Raw genomic sequence first — 18,188 nt, 5'->3', positions numbered from 1 at the left:
CACAGAACCTGGATATGTGCTTTAGCCAAATTTGGAAAGCATAACTAGATAAATGTGAGAAAAACTGATATTTATGAAAGAGTTCTCAAATGGAGAAGGTTAAAAAAAATGTGAAGAAAATGAGAATTTGCCCTTTTATTTTATAAGGGATGAGAGGCAAGGATTTTCTGAATTCAGCCTTCCATACTAAGGTTGGAGCACAGATTCAGCAATGAGATAACTTTTGTTTCTTCTTGGCAAGAACCAATGATTGTCTAGATGTCCAATATATGACCTTTATGGGTATTTTGAAAGTATGGTCAATATTGAGTTCCTCTTCCAAGGAAAAGCAAATAGGAATTTGGATAAATAGAATACATTTGGATAAATGTTTTATTTTGATTAATAAAATGTTTAACTTTTTGGTTGCTTTATATAAACTCTTCTCTGCACTCAACCTTATATGATAGTAGTTATACTTTTAAAGTACCTTACTTCCTTAGAATTCATAGTACCTTCTATATCCTAATTTGCCATTCGAAGTGAAAACTGATTGTCATAAAACCACAGAAATGAGTGAGCCATGGCTTTTCATATGTGCCCATTTCCCCTAAGATATGTCTGCATGGAAGGGGTTTAAAATAACTGAGGACTTGGAGGGAGGGCAATGGAAAGAGAAGGGGGACTTGGGATGAGTTTTCACTCCCTTTGTCTTTTCATCTTTGAATATGTTTCCCACCTTCCCTTGCCCTGTGTTGCAGGGGCACTGACCTGGGAAATCATGTTAGGAAGGCTCCTTTGCAAATGGCTTCCAGCTAGATTTAGGCAGTGGGAGATACCTGAAGGAGACAGGATGCAAAAGAAAGCGAGAAGCCAGGTCCTGCCGTCCCCTCTCCCATGCCGTGGTGGCTCCTGGAGCAGCAGCTGCTCCTGCTGCTTGGGTCCTGCTTCCTGTGGGTGGATCCACTGTGATTCCAGATTCCTGGGTGGCCCTTGCTCTGGGCTTTGATGCCCCATCTCTTTGCTTTGTCTCTCCAGCACTAGGAGAGGTGGCCGCACCCTGAAGCTGCTCACCTCTAGGTCACCTCACCTTTCTCTGCTTGCTTTTTCAGTTCCTCTAACACCTTTGATACTAGGACATCTCCTTTTATTTCCCAGGCTGCTGTTAAAAATATTAAGTCTGGTTCCCTCTATGTGCTCCCAACTTTACTATCGTTATTGAATCAAAAGGACTTTGCAAACCTAGTAGAGAGAGAGGAAAAGGAAGAGACTCAAATTTGATATGGATACATACCAGTTTTAAGGAAAAAGATAGTAAAAGTAAAACTAACACTTAACTAGCACCACACACACACACACACGCACACATGCACACACCACATTAATGGGAAAAAAAAAAATAGCCACTTAATCTTCTCTGCACAACTGGTCCTTCCTGACCTCTGCTTTCTTTCAATTCAGAAGCTCAGATAGATGGATTCTGAATAGTTCTAGTATCGCCATTTATCCATCTAGGTCCTTCAGTCCATGCATAAGTGAATTCCTCTCTCTGGCTACCACAAGATAGAAGGAAGATCCAACGTCGATAGTGACTGGCCCTGGTTGTAGTAGGAGGCTAATGAAGCCCGGGGACATGTGCTTGGAGAGCCTGAAATTCCCACTGAGAGTTAATTTTGTTTGCCCATTTCCTAATGGTCTTTGTGGTCATTAGGCTTACTGCTGTTTGGCACTTGATGCATTTTCTTTTTACTTTTGGCTTTTGTTACACAGGGTTTAGAGCTGAAAGCATCTACTTCTTAAAACTACTGAGTGATTTTCTAATGGTCACAGTATGTGGGAACTGGACACTCTACAAATCTTAATGTCATTTGGCTCAAATCATACTCGTAATTTATAACCAATCTTGCTGTTCTTTCTTGATGTTCTTTCTGTGTGTGTGTGTGTGTGTGTACATGTATGTATATGCCGAGAATGAGAGTCAAGTCTGGTGTTTTAAATTAGACTTTCATTCTCTATTAAAGGACACACATTGACCTGAAATTCATAACCATCATTATGATGCAAAATAAGCATTATTTTGATTTTGCATTTTGATTCAAATTAGAAAACCAAGAACTTGTCGTAATCTGGACCCCATGTTTCTATCTCTATGGTGATTGCATTTCCCAAACCAAGATCTAGTACATGTGTTATGGTAAAGAACTGCCTTTAAAAATGTTGTTAATTCTTACCTATGTAATCATTTATATAAGAGTATAAATATTCAATCATGTTTTATGCACATTTTATAATTTTTAAAAAGAATAACATTTCATAAATAAAAATAAGTCTAGAAAGCCACGGCTCACTCTTTTCTGTGGTTTTAGGACAACCAGTTTTCACTCCAAATGGCAAATTAGGATATAGAAGGTACTATGAACTCTAAGGAAATAAGGTACTTTAAAAGTATAATTACTATCATATAAGGTTGAGTGCAGAGGAGAGTTTATATAAAGCAACCAAAAAGTTAAACATTTTATTAATCAAAATAAAACATTTATCCAAATTTTATCCAAATGTATTCTATTTATCCAAATTTCTATTTGCTTTGACTTGCACTGTGTCTTCTCCTTGTTCCTCCAAGGAATGATTCTATTTCTTGGCCCTGTTTAATCTGTAGATGAATTAGGCAAGAATAGAATGGTCAGTGGTTCATTCAGAAAACAATAAAATTCTTTGCTCATAACACTAGGTTCGTAGGCATTTAAGAATCTAAATTCAAATGCAATGAAACTGGAAGCTGGAGTTGGATTCCATAAAATATCCTCCTTGGTCTGAACTGCACTAATAAGCTCCCAAGAGTTAAAAAGAAGAAATCACAGTACATAGTCTTTCCCCCTCCCTAGTTATAAACCAGCATTTCCTCAAACTAGATTAAAATCAGTCTAGTAAAAATAAGGCAAATGCAATCTACATCTTTTGTGCAAACAAGCTCTTCAGCCGAGTTAAAATTGAAGGAGTCAGTTCCTGGGTAGGACAAGAAGGCTGTTGAGAAAGGAGTCAGTGGCCAGGGGGAGCCCCAAGATGTAATAACCCATTTAGGATTCACCCATTTAGTGTGAATCTAAATGGAATGTGCCTTGTAAGTGCCCTGTTCAGCTTCATCTGGGATATTTGTGTGAGAAAGAGCCAGATCCCAGAGGTCAGAAGAAGGCAAGCATCAAAAACCATAGGGAGGTGTGAGGAACTCACTTTCAGGAGTAGAACTTGAAGATGGTTCTCTATGGTTCCTCAGTCCCAGCTAGAAAGAAAAATAGAAACTATGCATCAGGAACTTCGACTCTGATAAGTGGTATGACTTCTTAAAACTGCCATTTTTCCAGGTCTGTTCCCTATTAATCTGTTCTTCTAATAATAAATCTTTGAAAGGAAATCCTGCTTCTTTTTTCCTAGGACAATAGGAAAGAGAATTTGGGGAGATTGCATCTAACTTGGTATCCTAGTTTGGGGGTAAAAGAATTCTAAGGATAAAAGAGGAAAGAAATATGGTAAATCCTTGGCAGTTGGGCTTCCCTGATGGCTCAGTTGGTAAAGAATTCATCTGTAATGCGGGAGACCGGGGTTCGATCCCTGGGTTGGAAGAATCCCCTGGAGAAGGGAAAGGCTACCCACCCCAGTATTCTGGCCTGGAGAATTCCATGGACTATGGGGTCGCAAAGAGTTGGACGTGACTGACCATCTTTCACTTTCACTTTGGCAGTTAAGGAAAGGTGCTAAGGAGGGAGGGTTTCCCAGGTGGTGCTATTCGTAAAGAACCTGCCTGCCAATGCAGGAGATACAAGAGACATGGGTTTCATCCCTGGATCAGCAAGATCCCCTGGAGGAGGACTTGGCAACCCACTCCAGTATTCTTGCCTGGAGAATACCATGGACAGAAGAGCTTGGAGGGCTACAGTCCATAGGGTGGCAAAGAGACAGACACGGCTAAAGCAATTTAGCATGCAAGCACGCACACATGCTGAGGAAGAAAGTTAAAGACTGAAGACAAGGCAAAGAAAAGAGCCCAGGGGTTGAACTTTGGGAAGCTTGCATTCCCCATACAGGAGTCTCATCAGTAGCCCCTCAGAGCTCACTTTCCATGGTCCCTGACTCCACAAACGCAGCAATGCCAACACAGTCTATAGAGAAAATATTTTCTATTAGCAATTTGGTTATTAGGTCATTCAATTTTATTTTCTAATCTACCTCCCCTGCCCCATTATAATCCCATTAAGAGAAGAAACTGCCCCATTCTTTTCCTTTACAACTCTGTGCTTTCTGTAACTGTGGTGCTCACATACTTTTCATAAATATAGAAAGGAGACTTCTCATCTACCCTTACAGCTCAACACCATTTCCAAAAGTAATGGACAAAAGAATGTCCCCAAAAGGAATGGAAGCAAGATTTGGAATAGCAAATGCTTGCTACATTATGTTAAAAAAGAATTTCTCTCTCATCACTGAAAGTAACTTCCCAAGAATTGGAGACACACTTTACTCAGATAGGGGCTTCCCTGGTAGATCAGACAGTAAAGAATCTGCCTGCAATATGGGAGACCCTGGTTTGATCCCTAGGTGGGGAAGATCCCCTGGAGAAGGGAATGGCAACCCACTCCAATATTCTTGCCTGAAGATTTCCATGGACAGAGGAGCCTGGCGGGCTGCAGTCCATGGGGTCACAAAGAGTTGCACACAACTGAGCAACTACACTTTCACTTTTCTTTTTGCTCAGATGGAGAATTCCTGCTTGTATCTCTAATTTGCATTGAAGGCTCTAGTCTCTGCTTAAATTTTTTCAAATTAGAGTCCTCAGTACAGAGTCATTTTCAAAGAGATGACTTTTTTCTTTTGTTATCCCAACATTAATATTATGAAATTTTTCAAACGGAAACATTGTAAAGTGAATACTCATTTACACACCATCTGGATTATCCATTATTATTTTACTGTGCTTTCTCTGCCACATACCTATCTATGTTTCCTTCCAGCCATCAATACACCCACTGCTTTACGCATTTCAAGATGCAAACATCAAAACTTCCTCTCCCAATACTTCAGCCTGTATATCATTAACTAAAATGGAATGTTTATTTACAGATTTTAATGTAAGATTTGCACATGATAAGATGTATGAATTTTAGAAAAATCTGATTTTTTAATCTGCTGAGTTTTAATAAATGTCTCTATGTATGTGATCCTAATTTCTATTAAGATATAGTATTCCATATTATATTAAATTCTGTCCAGCATTACCATCATCCCAGATAGTTCCCTCATGCCTTTGTCAATCAACCCTTACCCACCAGTCTCCCCCACAATCATCAACTCTTTGATTTTTTTTTTTTTCCAGTTCAGTTCAGTCCCTCAGTCATGTCCAACTCTTTGAGACCCCATGAACCACAGCATGCCAGGCTTCCCTGTCCATCACCAACTCCTGGAGCTTATTCAAACTCATGTCCATCAAGTCAGTGATGCCATCCAACCATCTCATCCTCTGTTGTCCCCTTCTCCTCCTGCCTTCAATCTTTCCCAGCATCAAGGTCTTTTCCAATGAGTCAATTCTTCGCATCAGGTGGCCAAAGTGTTGGAGTTTCAGCTTCAACATCAATCCTTCCAATGAATATTCAGGACTGATTTCCTTTAGGATGGACTGGTTGGATCTCCTTGCAGTCCAAGGGACTCTCAAGAGTCTTCTCCAATACCACAGTTCAAAAGCACCAATTCTTCGGCAGTCAGCTTTCTTTATAGTCCAACTCTCACATCCATACATGAGTACTTGGAAAATCATAGCTTTGACTAGACAGACCTTTGTTGGCAAAGAAATGTCTCTGCTTTTTAATATGCTGTCTAGATTGGCCAGAGCTTTTCTTCCAAGGAGCAAGCATCTTTTAATTTCATGGCTGCAGTTACCATCTGCAATGATTTTGGATCTTTCTTAGGTAAGAATATTTGTCACGCTTGCCAAAGAATCATGCAAAATCTGGTTTTAGTGATGAACCTTTGTGGCTAAACTTTAGGGACATTTGGCTTCGACACAAGAGAAATTTAACATTTCTAAATGACTAATTATTGTAGATAAATGAGTAAAACAATGAAAGGAAATCATCCTACTGCTTAAGTCATCCTCACCTCCTGCCCATTCATATCTAATAGCCTGGATAAAAAATACAGTACCCACTGTCTCTGCTTGATAAATCAGTGATCTCATTTGTCTCATAATGAAGGGTCAAGGAAGCAGGTCTTCAGATTTTTAATATGGTCCCCATGTGATTACAGGTCTCGGAACACAGGACAAAAGAGAACAGGTTTTGATATTACCCATGAGCTCTTTTCAGTTTAGTCTCTCATACTCACTTCTTAGTAATATTTGGTGCCGTACATAATATTATGTAGGAAAAAATGTAACTACAAGAACAACACCTTGCCAAGGGTTCACCCCTCCTGGATAGAAGGTAAGAACCAAGAAAGGAGCATTTTCTTCTTCCAGGCTGGGCAGGAAGTTGCTGTTATCCTGTTCTCAGTAATGGATCCCTAAGAGCTTAAGAAACTGAATTGTACTCCTAAAATGGCAACTGCCTATAGAAGTAGCTTTCTGGCTCATTGTTTTGAAAATTAAATGGAAAGTTTCTGACCTCTGTGGCATCTTTACACCCATTCTTTTCTCTGGTGTTTTCTCTGATGTTTATTGGGTTTTTTTCTGTTAGCAATTACCTTTCTTTCTCTTTATCCTATTGAATCACTTTCTAGTTTCTCTTTACCAAGTCCTTCCACACACACTCCTGCCCCCATGTCGCTTTCCCTCACATCATTGCAAGATTTACACCCAACATTGAACTTGTTGCTTCTTCACGTAAATCCCCACCCCTCCCATTCTCCTTATCTCTCCAGTTACCCCCTTCACTTCTTATGCTTTTTGTTTCTCTTTCTTGCTGTTTAATGATTTTTTTTTCCTGCTGATAAGCTGTGCTCAAAAGACCAAGAGGCCTGAAGCATTTACAGGACTGCTCACTGGGCTCATTGCTCGTCATTCGTGTTCCAGAGCAGATGGAACTAGGATTTCATCATGCTCACACAGGGCAGCTCCACCGTGATGTGCAATTTGTATCGCATACCCGCAGCTCTTTGGTTAATGAACCTATATGTTTCCTATTTTTATTTCCCTTTTGTAAAGTTGGAATTTCATATTTTAGAAAATATTTTTCTGTTGGGAATAGAAAGCAACAGAAAAAGCAGAAGTAAATCCAGTGGTTATTCACTTTACACAGCAAAATCAAATATTTTTTGTGATTAATGCTAGAGGAGTGGAATCATAATGATTACTGACGTTTTTTAAAGCATGCTTCTTTGTATCAATAAATGCCATATTGTGCATTGGCCCATTTGATCTCATAGCATCCCTAGCCATTATTTCAATGGTTCTCACTTTAAGTCAAAAATGTCTGTAGGTATTAGTGAGGGAGTGCCTCAGGACAGCTACCTGTAGTTGAAAGAGAAGCTCAGCAGGAGAATATCTTTTTATTTTTTTTTGGTTTATGCAAAATTTGCCATGTTCTTTCTCCACTGAATTTTCTCCCTGGGATCAGTAATAAGAATATAAAGCTTTCTACTAGGCTAGGATCTTTTTTAAATATCCTGCAGTGGTCAGGAAGTTGCTACTACAATAATTCATCAGATACCAGTACGTGGTATGCTGAGACTTTTAGCCACATCCACGGCCATCATGAATATACAGGCATTCCGCTCTTGACCCTGAATGTGTGCTCCTAGAAAAATTGTATGTAGATCAAATTATTGGACTTAAAATCATATTGTAAAACACACCAGGGTAATTTGCTCTTTAAAGAAACCCTGTAGTTTGTTTTTGTGTAAAGAATTCTTCCATGATGCAAATAATCCATATTTTATTCGTAAATTTAGAACTTTAGGTATGAGTTTACCTAAAGTGAAGGACATATCAATTTTAATGGACTTAAGTAGATGGTGATCGGAGACACACTTTTCTCTACCACCCAGGGGACCCCAGCAAATGTTCAGTGAAACAAAGGGACAAATTAGTCCCTCTGGAACAATCGAACTCTGCCATTATCCTTAATATGAGTTGATATGAGAACAGGAGGTCCTTTCCCCTCTCCCACGGTGATTTTACCTTTCCCAGTAATTGTTTCCTCAGAGTAAACTTGAGTTTTATATTTGTGAAAAGCACAAGGAATTCTTTTCTAACAAACCACACGAGCATAAGATACCCTTGAACTAAGCATACAAGGGTACACAAGTGCTTTCCCTGCATTTCCTGAAACGAGCTTCAAAATGTTACCTCTAGTCTCTGAATGCTCCTTAAGCAGGCTGTGCCTTTTTTAATTTATGACCTTGGAATCAACTCTAAATTCCCTCAATCCTTTGCTCCATTTTCATTTTGTGGACAAACAACCACCATGCCTTTGGATTATTTATTCCCTTTTGGTTTTCACCAATTTATACCACATCTCACTTTCATTGAAGAATTTTCTGTCTAAATACTAATAAACATTCACCATCCTTGCTGAGAAATGCTCACTGCTGAGGAAAGTGTAGGGTAAGGCAACATTTTGTGTTAGGGGTTATCTCATCTCCAATGTAGGTGAGTGTCCTTCCCAAGGAGCCAACCTCAAGAACTTTAGAGCCACTGTTCTTAGTGAAGGGAGGAACTTTCCAATTATCCACAATTGTGTATAGAAACAGCTGAGGAAGGAGTAAATGTGTCTCAGCTCCCGGGATCCTTTGGAGCTATGCTGATTCTTATGGGAAAATTGATCAAGACAGAGACCTCAAGTGTCCTGCCATTAGGAGATACTGTTGGCTACATTGAATTGTTTCCCAAGCCATGAGAGTTAAATACTACCTTAGTCCACAGTCAGAGATGACTTCCATGAAGATTTTATAAATTCCCAACTTTCAGTAATTTCACAAGTTTGCTACCAATTCCTCCCCTTCCAAACACAATTACAAAGGCAGAGATGTGGAAATAATACAAAACAGAGACAAAATTAATGAATTTGGTCAACAAATGTTGTACTTTTTACCTTTTTTCTTAGCAGGTCTCTCACCCTATCTTGTTCTGTGACCTTAGCATATCCTTTGCTGTTATAGCTAGACCATGGCCAAAATCTTTTGCTCCCCAAGCCACACCTCTAAAATTCAAAATTCTAGACTTGATGAAATGTATAGGAAAACACATTGTTTACCTTTTCCATGGATACCTTTAATTTGGAGGAGTGTGGTTTGTAACTGGTTACAGACTGTGAGAAACCTTAGATGTGTCTTTTTTTTTAAATAAAAAGATATAACTCAGTTTGGAAAGAAAAGGAAAAGGTACTGCATCAGTTCAGTTCAGTTCGGTCACTCACTCGTGTCTGACTCTTTGCGACCCCATGAATTGCAGCACACCAGGCCTCCCTGTCCATCACCAACTCCTGGAGTTCACTCAGACTCATGTCCATCGAGTCAGTGATGCCATCCAGCCATCTCACCCTCTGTCGTCCCCTTCTCCTACCCCCAGTCCCTCCCAGTGTCAGAGTCTTTTCCAATGAGTCAACTCTTCGCATGAGGTAGCCAAAGTTCTAGAGTTTCAGCTTTAGCATCATTCCTTCCAAAGAACACCCAGGACTGATCTCCTTTAGGATGGAACAGTTGGATCTCTTTGCAGCCCAAGGGACTCGCAAGAGTATTCAACACCACAGTTCAAAAGCATCAATTCTTCGGCGCTCAGCTTTCCTCAGAGTCCAACTCTCACATCCATACATGACTACTGGAATAATCATAGCCTTGACTAGATGGAACTTTGTTGGCAAAGTAAGGTCTCTGCTTTTTAATATGCTGTCTAGGTTGGTCATAACTTTCCTCCCAAGGTGTAAGCGTCTTTTAATTTCATGGCTGCAATCACCATCTGCAGTGATTTTGGAGCCCCAAAAAATAAAGTCTGACACTGCTTCCCCCTCTATTTCCCATGAAGTGATGGGACCATTTTCTGAATGTTGAGCTTTAAGCCAACTTTTTCACTCTCCATGTTCACTTTCATCAAGAGGCTTTTTAGTTCCTCTTCACTTTCTGTCATATGAGTGGTGTCATTTGCCTATCTGAGTTTATTGAGATTTCTCCTGGCAATCTTGATTCCAGCTTGTGCTTCTTCCAGCCCAGCATTTCTCATGATGTACTCTGCATAGAAGTTAAATAAGCAGGGTGACAATATACAGCCTTGATGTACTCCTTTTCCTATTTGGAACCAGTTTGTTGTTCCATGTCCAGTTCTAACTGTTGCTTCCTGACCTGCATATAGGTTTCTCAAGAGGCAGGTCAGGTGGTCTGGTATTCCCATCTCTTTCAGAATTTTCCACAGTTTATTGTGATCCATGCAGTTAAAGGCTTTGGCATAGTCAATAAAGTAGAAATAGATGTTTTTCTGGAACTCTCTTGCTTTTTCCATGATCCAGCAGATGTTGGCAATTTGATCTCTGGTTCCTCTGCCTTTTCTAAAACCAGCTTGAACATCTGGAAGTTCACGATTCATGTACTACTGAAGCCTCGCTTGGAGAATTTTGAGCATCACTTTACTAGCATGTGAGATGAGTGAAATTGTGCGGTAGTTTGAGCATTCTTTGGCATTGCCTTTCTTTGGGATTGGAATGAAAACTGACCTTTTCCAGTCCTGTGGCCACTGCTGAGTTTTCCAAATTTGCTGGCATATTGAGTGTAGCACTTTCACAGCATCATCTTTGAGGATTTGAAACAGCTCAACTGGAATTCCATCACCTCCACTCACTTTGTTCGTAGTGATGCTTTCTAAGGCCCACCTGACTTCACATTCCAGGATGTCTGGCTCTAGATGAGTGATCACATCATCATGATTATCTTGGTCATGAAGGTCTTTTTTGTACAGTTCTGCGTATTTTTGCCACCTCTTCTTAATGTCTTCTGCTTCTGTTAGGCCCATCTTTGCATGAAATGTTCCATTGGTATCTCTAATTTTCTTGAAGAGATCTCTAGTCTTTCCCATTCTGTTCTTGTCCTCCATTTCTTTGCATTGATTGCTGAGGAAAGCTTTCTTATCTCTTCTTGGTATTCTTTGGAACTCTGCATTCAGATGCTTATATCTTTCCTTTTCTCCTTTGGTTTTCACCTCTCTTCTTTTCACAGCTATTTGTAAGGCCTCCCCAGACAGCCATTTTGCTTTTTTGCATTTCTTTTCCATGGGGATGGTCTTGATCCCTGTCTCCTGTACAATGTCACGAACCTCTGTCCATAGTTCATCAGGCACTCTGTCTATCAGATCTAGTCCCTTAAATCTATTTCTCACTTCCACTATGTAATCATAAGGGATTTGATTGAGGTCATACCTGAATGGTCTAGTGGTTTTCCCTACTTTCTTCAATTTAAGTCTGAATTTGGTAATAAGGAGTTCATGATCTGAGCCACAGTCAGCTCCTGGTCTTGTTTTTGTTGACTGTATAGAGCTCCTCCATCTTTGGCTGCAAAGAATATAATCCATCTGGTTTCAGTGTTGACCATCTGGTGGTGTCCATGTGTAGAGTCTTCTCTTGTGTTGTTGGAAGAGGGTGTTTGCTATGACCAGTGCGTTCTCTTGGCAAAACTCTATTAGCCTTTGCCCTGCTTCATTCCATATTCCAAGGCCAAATTTGTCTGTTACTCCAGGTGTTTCTTGACTTCCTACTTTTGCATTCCTGTCCCCTATAATGAAAAGGACATCTTTTTTGAGTATTAGTTCTAAAAAGTCTTGTAGGTCTTCATAGAACCATTCAAGTTCAGCTTCTTCAGCATTACTGGTTGAGGCATAGACTTGGATTACTGTGATATTGAATGGTTTGCCTTGGAAACGACCAGAGATCATTCTGTCATTTTTGAGATTCCATCCAAGTCCTGGATTTCAGACTCTTTTGTTGACCATGATGGCTACTGCATTTCTTCTGAGGGACTCCTGCCCACAGTAGTAGATATAATGGTCATCTAAGTTAAATTCTCCCATTCCAGTCCATTTTAGTTCGTTGATTCCTAGACTGTCAACGTTCACTCTTGCCATCTCCTGTTTGACCATTTCCAGTTTGCCTTGATTCATGGACCTGACATTCCAGGTTCCTATGCAATGTCGCTCTTTACAGCATCGAACCTTGTTTCTATCACCAGTCACATCCACAACTGGATATTGTTTTTGCTTTGGCTCCATCCCTTCATTCTTTCTGGAGCTATTTCTCCACTGATCTCCAGTAGCATATTAGCCTCCTACTGACTTGGGGAGTTCCTCTTTCCATATCCTATCATACTGAATCACACAGATACAATTCTTAAGATAATGTCAGCTCTCTGGCGGCAAGTTAGAACCAGGGATTGTGCAAAGCTTAAAGGTCTTCAGTTTATTGCGTAAATTCCTTCAATATTAAACTTCTATATGAGTGATATTAATCCTCAAATCAACTCTCCACATTTCTCAATATAAGAACTTGGGGGCTGCCAAAATGTTGTATTAGGAGAATGGAGTTATAAGTTAATTTCTTTCTTTATATTTCTCTATTTTTTTCAATCTCCACAAGTAGGTAGCATATGTAGCTATATGATTATATGCAATTATATCTACATTTATATGTAAATATTTATTATATTTATAAATAAATATAGATAGCATGTTCTATCTATATACTTACTTTTGAAAAAAGTAAAAATTGTGAAAGGAAAAAGTGTTTCTTTATTGCATATCAAAATCTAAATTTCTTCTTCTTTGTATCTCATCATATACATGTCTCTTTACGGATCACTATTGGGTTTTTGCCTTCTGTCCGCTGCATCTCTACCCCTCCTTCATATATAACATTTATTCCTGTCTCCTTTAAGCCACCCACTTTCTGCAGCTGAATCTCAAAATTCACCGTCTCCAGCCAATCTTCCTCTATTAGTCGCATTCCAGTATTCACTTTGACAAACTTCTGTACTCTGCACTCACATATACTAGCCCATATGTTGCTTTTATGATATAAAGACTTCACTAAGGCATAATGAATGGGCTTTCCTGGTGGCTCTGATGGTAAAGAATATGCCTGCAGTGTGGGGGACCCGGATTCAATCCCTGAGTTGAGAAGATCCCCTGGAGAAGGAAATGGTAACCCACTCCAATATTCTTACCTGGAGAATTCCTTGGACAGAGAAGCCTAGACAGCTACCGTCCATGGAGTCGCAAAGAGTCAGACACGCAAAGAGTCGGACAGGGCTGAGGAACTAATACACACATAATGCACAAATAGACAAGCACATAAATCCTAAGTGCACAGCTGGACAAAATTTCACAAAGTGAAACTCAGGTCAAGAAACACAGCACTGTCAGCAAGCCGGAAGCTCTCATCATGGTCCATTCCCCTGACTTCCCTCCCACCCCCACCAGGAGGAATCACTCTTTTGAATTGAAATTCAAATAATCACCACAGATTATCTTCCCCTGTACAATGTGTACCCTTTTTATGTCTTGCTTCTTTCACCCAACGTTATAATTGTAAGATGAATTCTTGTTGTTCCATACGGCAGTACTTTGTTCATTTTTGTTGCTCTATAGTATTTCATTGAACAATGATTCCTAGTTTTGAAGTTTGATGGACATTTGGTTCACTTCAGTTTGGAGCTCCTATGAATAGTACTGACATGAGTGCTGTTATACATGTGTTGTGGAGAACAAAAGAACTTTTAAGTATATCTAGCAGTTGAATTGCCAGATCATGTAAGTACATGGGCTCAGCTTTAGTAGATAATTTCAAAGAATTTTCCAAACATGCTATGTTGCTTTTTATATTCTCTAAAGATGCAGTTCCCTGCTGGTCAGCCATGATTAGGCAGTCACTGTTGACAATCAGCCTGGTGGACAACCATATCACACCTAACTCCCCGTGTGCAGCCTGTGGAGGTACCGCCTGCTTGTGTCTCTGTGAGTGCATGTGCGAGTGTATCTTCAGGGTATATACCCCCCCACACACATCTAAGGGCCAGCATAGCCCTACTCATGAGAAGGCACCTCTTTTTTGTCCATGGGATGTACTCTTGAAAGTGAAAGTGTTAGTCACTCAGCCATGTCTGACTCTTTGTGATCCCATGGATGAAACCCACCAGGCTCCTCTGTCCATGGGATTTTCCAGGCAAGGATACTGGAGTTGTTTGCCATTTCCTTCTCCAGGGGATCTTCCTGACCCAGGGATTGAACCCGGGTCTCCTGCAGAGCAGGCAGATTCTTTACCAACTAAACTACCAGGAAAGGCTGACCTGCCATAAACTTCTTGAGAAAAAGAATCTTATACTATTGAAGTTTTTAGAATTTCTCCACAACTCATCCACCCCACTTTCCACCTTTCTTTAGTTTAGATGTTAATAATGTTATATTATTACACCTGACTATGGTTAGTTCAGTTCAATTGCTCAGTCGTGTCAGACTCTTTGTGACCCCATGAATCGCAGCACAACAGGCCTCCCTGTACATCACCATCTCCCGGAGTTCATTCAGACTCACGTCCATCGAGTGAGTGATGCCATCCAGCCATCTCATCCTCTGTCGTCCCCTTCTCCTCCTGCCCCCAATCCCTCCCAGTATCAGATTCTTTTCCAATGAGTCAACTCTTCACATCAGGTGGCCAGGAGTTTCAGCTTTAGCATCATTCCTTCCAAAGAAATCTCAGGGTTGATCTCCTTCAGAATGGACTGGTTGGATCTCCTTGCTGTCCAAGGGACTCTCAAGAGCTTTCTCCAACACCACACTTCAAAAGCATTAGTTCTTCGGTGCACAGCCTTCTTCACAGTCCAACTCTCACATCCATACATGACCACAGGAAAAACCATAATCTTGACTAGACAGACCTTAGTCGGCAAAGTAATGTCTCTGCTTTTCAATATGCTATCTAGGTTGGTCATAACTTTTCTTCCAAGGAGTAAGCATCTTTTAATTGCATGGCTGCAGTCACCATTTGCAGTGATTTTGGAGCCCAAAAATAGAAAGTCTGACTGTTTCCACTGTTTTCCCATCTATTTCCCATGAAGTGATGGGACCAGATGCCATGATCTTCATTTTCTAGGTGTTGAGCTTTAAGCCAACTTTTTCACTCTCCACGTTCACTTTCATCAAGAGGCTTTTTAGTTCCTCTTCACTTTCTGCCATAAGGGTGGTGTCATCTGCATATCTGAGGTTATTGATATTTCTCCCAGCAATCTTGATTCCAGCTTGTGTTTCTTCCAGTCCAGTGTTTCTCATGATGTACTCTGCATATAAGTTAAATAAGCAGGGTGACAATATACAGCCTTGACCTACTCCTTTCCCTTTTTGAAACCCGTCTATTGTTCCATCTCCAGTTCTAACAGTTGCTTCCTGACCTGCATACAGTTTCTCAAGAGACAGGTCAGGTGGTCTGGTATTCCCTTCCATAGTTTATTGTGATCCACACAGTCAAAGGCTTTGGCATTGTCAATAAAGCAGAAAGAGATGTTTTTCTGGAACTCTCTTGCTTTTTCCATGATCCAGCAGATGTTGGCAATTTGATCTCTGGTTCCTCTGCCTTTTCTAAAACCAGCTTGAAATCAGGGAGTTCACGGTTCACGTATTGCTGAAGCCTGGCTTGGAGAATTTTGAGCATCACTTTACTAGCATGTGAGATGAGTGAAATTGTGTGGTAGTTTGAGCGTTCCTTGGCATTGCCTTTCTTTGGGATTGGAATGAAAACTGACCTTTTCCAGTCCTGAGGCCACTGCTGAGTTTTCCAAAGTTGCTGGCATATTGAGTGTAGCACTTTCACAGCATCATCTTTCAGGATTTGAAACAGCTCAACTGAAATTCCATCACCTCCACTCACTTTGTTTGTAGTGATGCTTTCTAAGGCCCACTTGACTTCACATTCCAGGATGTCTGGCTCTAGGTGAGTGATCACATCATCATGATTATCTGGGTCATGAAGATCTTTTTTGTACAGTTCTTCTGTGTATTCTTGCCACCTCTTCTTAATGTCTTCTGCTTCTGTTAGGCCCATACCGTTTCTGTCCTTTATCGAGCCCATCTTTGCATGAAATATTCCCTTGGTATCTCTAATTTTCTTGAAGAGATCTCTAGTCTTTCCCATTCTGTTCTTGTCCTCTATTTCTTTGCACTGATCACTGAGGAAAGCTTTCTTATCTCTTCTTGCTATTCTTTGGAACTCTGCATTCAGATGCTTATATCTTTCCTTTTCTCCTTTGGTTTTCACCTCTCTTCTTTTCACAGCTATTTGTAAGGCCTCCTCAGACAGACATTTTGCTTTTTTGCATTTCTTTTCCATGGGGATGGTCTTGATCCCTGTCTCCTGTACAATGTCACGAACCTCCGTCCATAGTTCATCAGGCACTCTATCTATCAGATCTAGTCCCTTAAATCTATTTCTCACTTCCACTGTATAATCATAAGCGATTTGATTTAGGTCATACCTGAATGGTCTAGTGGTTTTCCCTACTTTCTTCAATTTAAGTCTGAATTTGGTAATAAGGAGTTCATGATCTGAGCCACAGTCAGCTCCTGGTCTTGTTTTTGTTGACTGTATAGAGCTCCTCCATCTTTGGCTGCAAAGAATATAATCCATCTGGTTTCAGTGTTGACCATCTGGTGATGTCCACGTGTAGAGTCTTCTCTTGTGTTGTTGGAAGAGGGTGTTTGCTATGACCAGTGCGTTTTCTTGGCAGAACTCTATTAGTCTTTGCCCGGCTTCATTCCACATTCCAAGACCAAATTTGCCTGTTACTCCAGGTGTTTCTTGACTTCCTACTTTTGCATTCCTGTCCTTTATAATGAAAAGGACATCTTTTTAGGGTGTTAGTTCTAAAAGGTCTTGTAGGTCTTCATAGAACCATTCAAGTTTAGCTTCTTCAGCATTACTGGTTGAGGCATAGACTTGGATTACTGTGACATTGAATGGTTTGCCTTGGAAATGACCAGAGATCATTCTGTCGTTTTTGAGATTCCATCCAAGTCCTGGATTTCAGACTCTTTTGTTGACCATGATGGCTACTGCATTTCTTCTGAGGGACTCCTGCCCACAGTAGTAGATATAATGGTCATCTGAGTTAAATTCACCTATTCCAGTCCATTTTAGTTCACAGATTTCTAGAATGTCGACGTTCACTCTTGCCATCTCCTGTTTGACCGCTTCCAATGGCATCACTGACTCGATGGACGTGAATCTGAGTGAACTCCAGGAGTTGATGATGGACAGGGAGGCCTGGCGTGCTGTGATTCATGGGGTCGCAAAGAGTTGGACATGATTGAGCAACTGAAATGAACTGAACTGAACTGAATTTGCCTTGATTCATGGACCTGACATTCCAGGTTCCTATGCAATATTGCTCTTTATAACATTGGACCTTGCTTCTATCATCAGTCACATCCATAGCTGGGTATTGTTTTTGCTTTGGCTCCATCCCTTCATTCTTTCTGGGGTTATTTCTCCACTGATTTTCAGTAACGTGTTGGGCACCTACTGACTTGGAGAGTTCCTCTTTCAGTATCCTATCATTTTGCCTTTTCATACTGTTCATGGGGTTCTCAAGGCAAGAATACTGAAGTGGTTTGCCATTCCTTTCTCCAGTGGATCACATTCTGTCAGACCTCTCCACCATGACCAGCCTGTCTTGGGTTGCCCTGCGGGCATGGCTTAGTTTCATTGAGTTAGACAAGGCTGTGGTCCTTGTGTGATTAGACTGACTAGTTTTCACAGATAGGCTGTATTGGTTAAATGTCTTACACTAGGGGACCTCTTCATCCTTACCTGGACTCATAAGTTCTATTGACACCAATTGTTGTTCAGTGTTTTTATGGAGAAGACAAGCCTCTACATTTTACAGAAAGTGAAAGTCGTTGTCATGTCCAACTCTTTGTGACCCCATGTACTATACAGTCTCTGGAATTCTCCAGGCCAGAATACTGGAGTGGGTAGCCTTTCCCTTCTCCATGGGATCTTCCCCACCCTGGGATAGGAGCCAGGTCTCCCAGACTGCAGGCAGATTCACCTGCTGAGACACAAGGGAAGGCCTGCATCCTCCTTAAAAGTGCATTTTTTTCTTTCCTTCACTTTAGGCTTTAAACAAGTGGAATGGAAGGTCCTGTTTGATGAAATGATACCGTATTATGTGGTTACAGTAAGTGCATGTAATGTACATTT

General features: G+C 40.6%; 1 protein-coding gene across 1 annotated transcript in view; it reads left to right on the top strand.

The window, feature by feature from the left end:
• Positions 1-13,851: 13,851 nt before the first annotated feature.
• The window catches only part of LOC138076698 (cytochrome c-like), a 193,317-nt gene continuing 188,980 nt past the window's right edge, over positions 13,852-18,188 (top strand). Inside the window, exons 1-2 of the mRNA XM_068968981.1 lie at positions 13,852-13,930; positions 18,104-18,165. Of these exons, the coding sequence (XP_068825082.1) occupies positions 13,852-13,930; positions 18,104-18,165 (141 nt within the window). The remainder of the gene's footprint in view (positions 13,931-18,103; positions 18,166-18,188) is intronic.

This window comes from Capricornis sumatraensis, chromosome 1, assembly GCF_032405125.1.
Source record: "Capricornis sumatraensis isolate serow.1 chromosome 1, serow.2, whole genome shotgun sequence".
Classification (NCBI taxonomy): domain Eukaryota; kingdom Metazoa; phylum Chordata; class Mammalia; order Artiodactyla; family Bovidae; genus Capricornis; species Capricornis sumatraensis.
The sequence above is the reverse complement of the archived record's forward strand: the minus strand, read 5'-3'. Positions and strand labels throughout refer to the sequence as shown.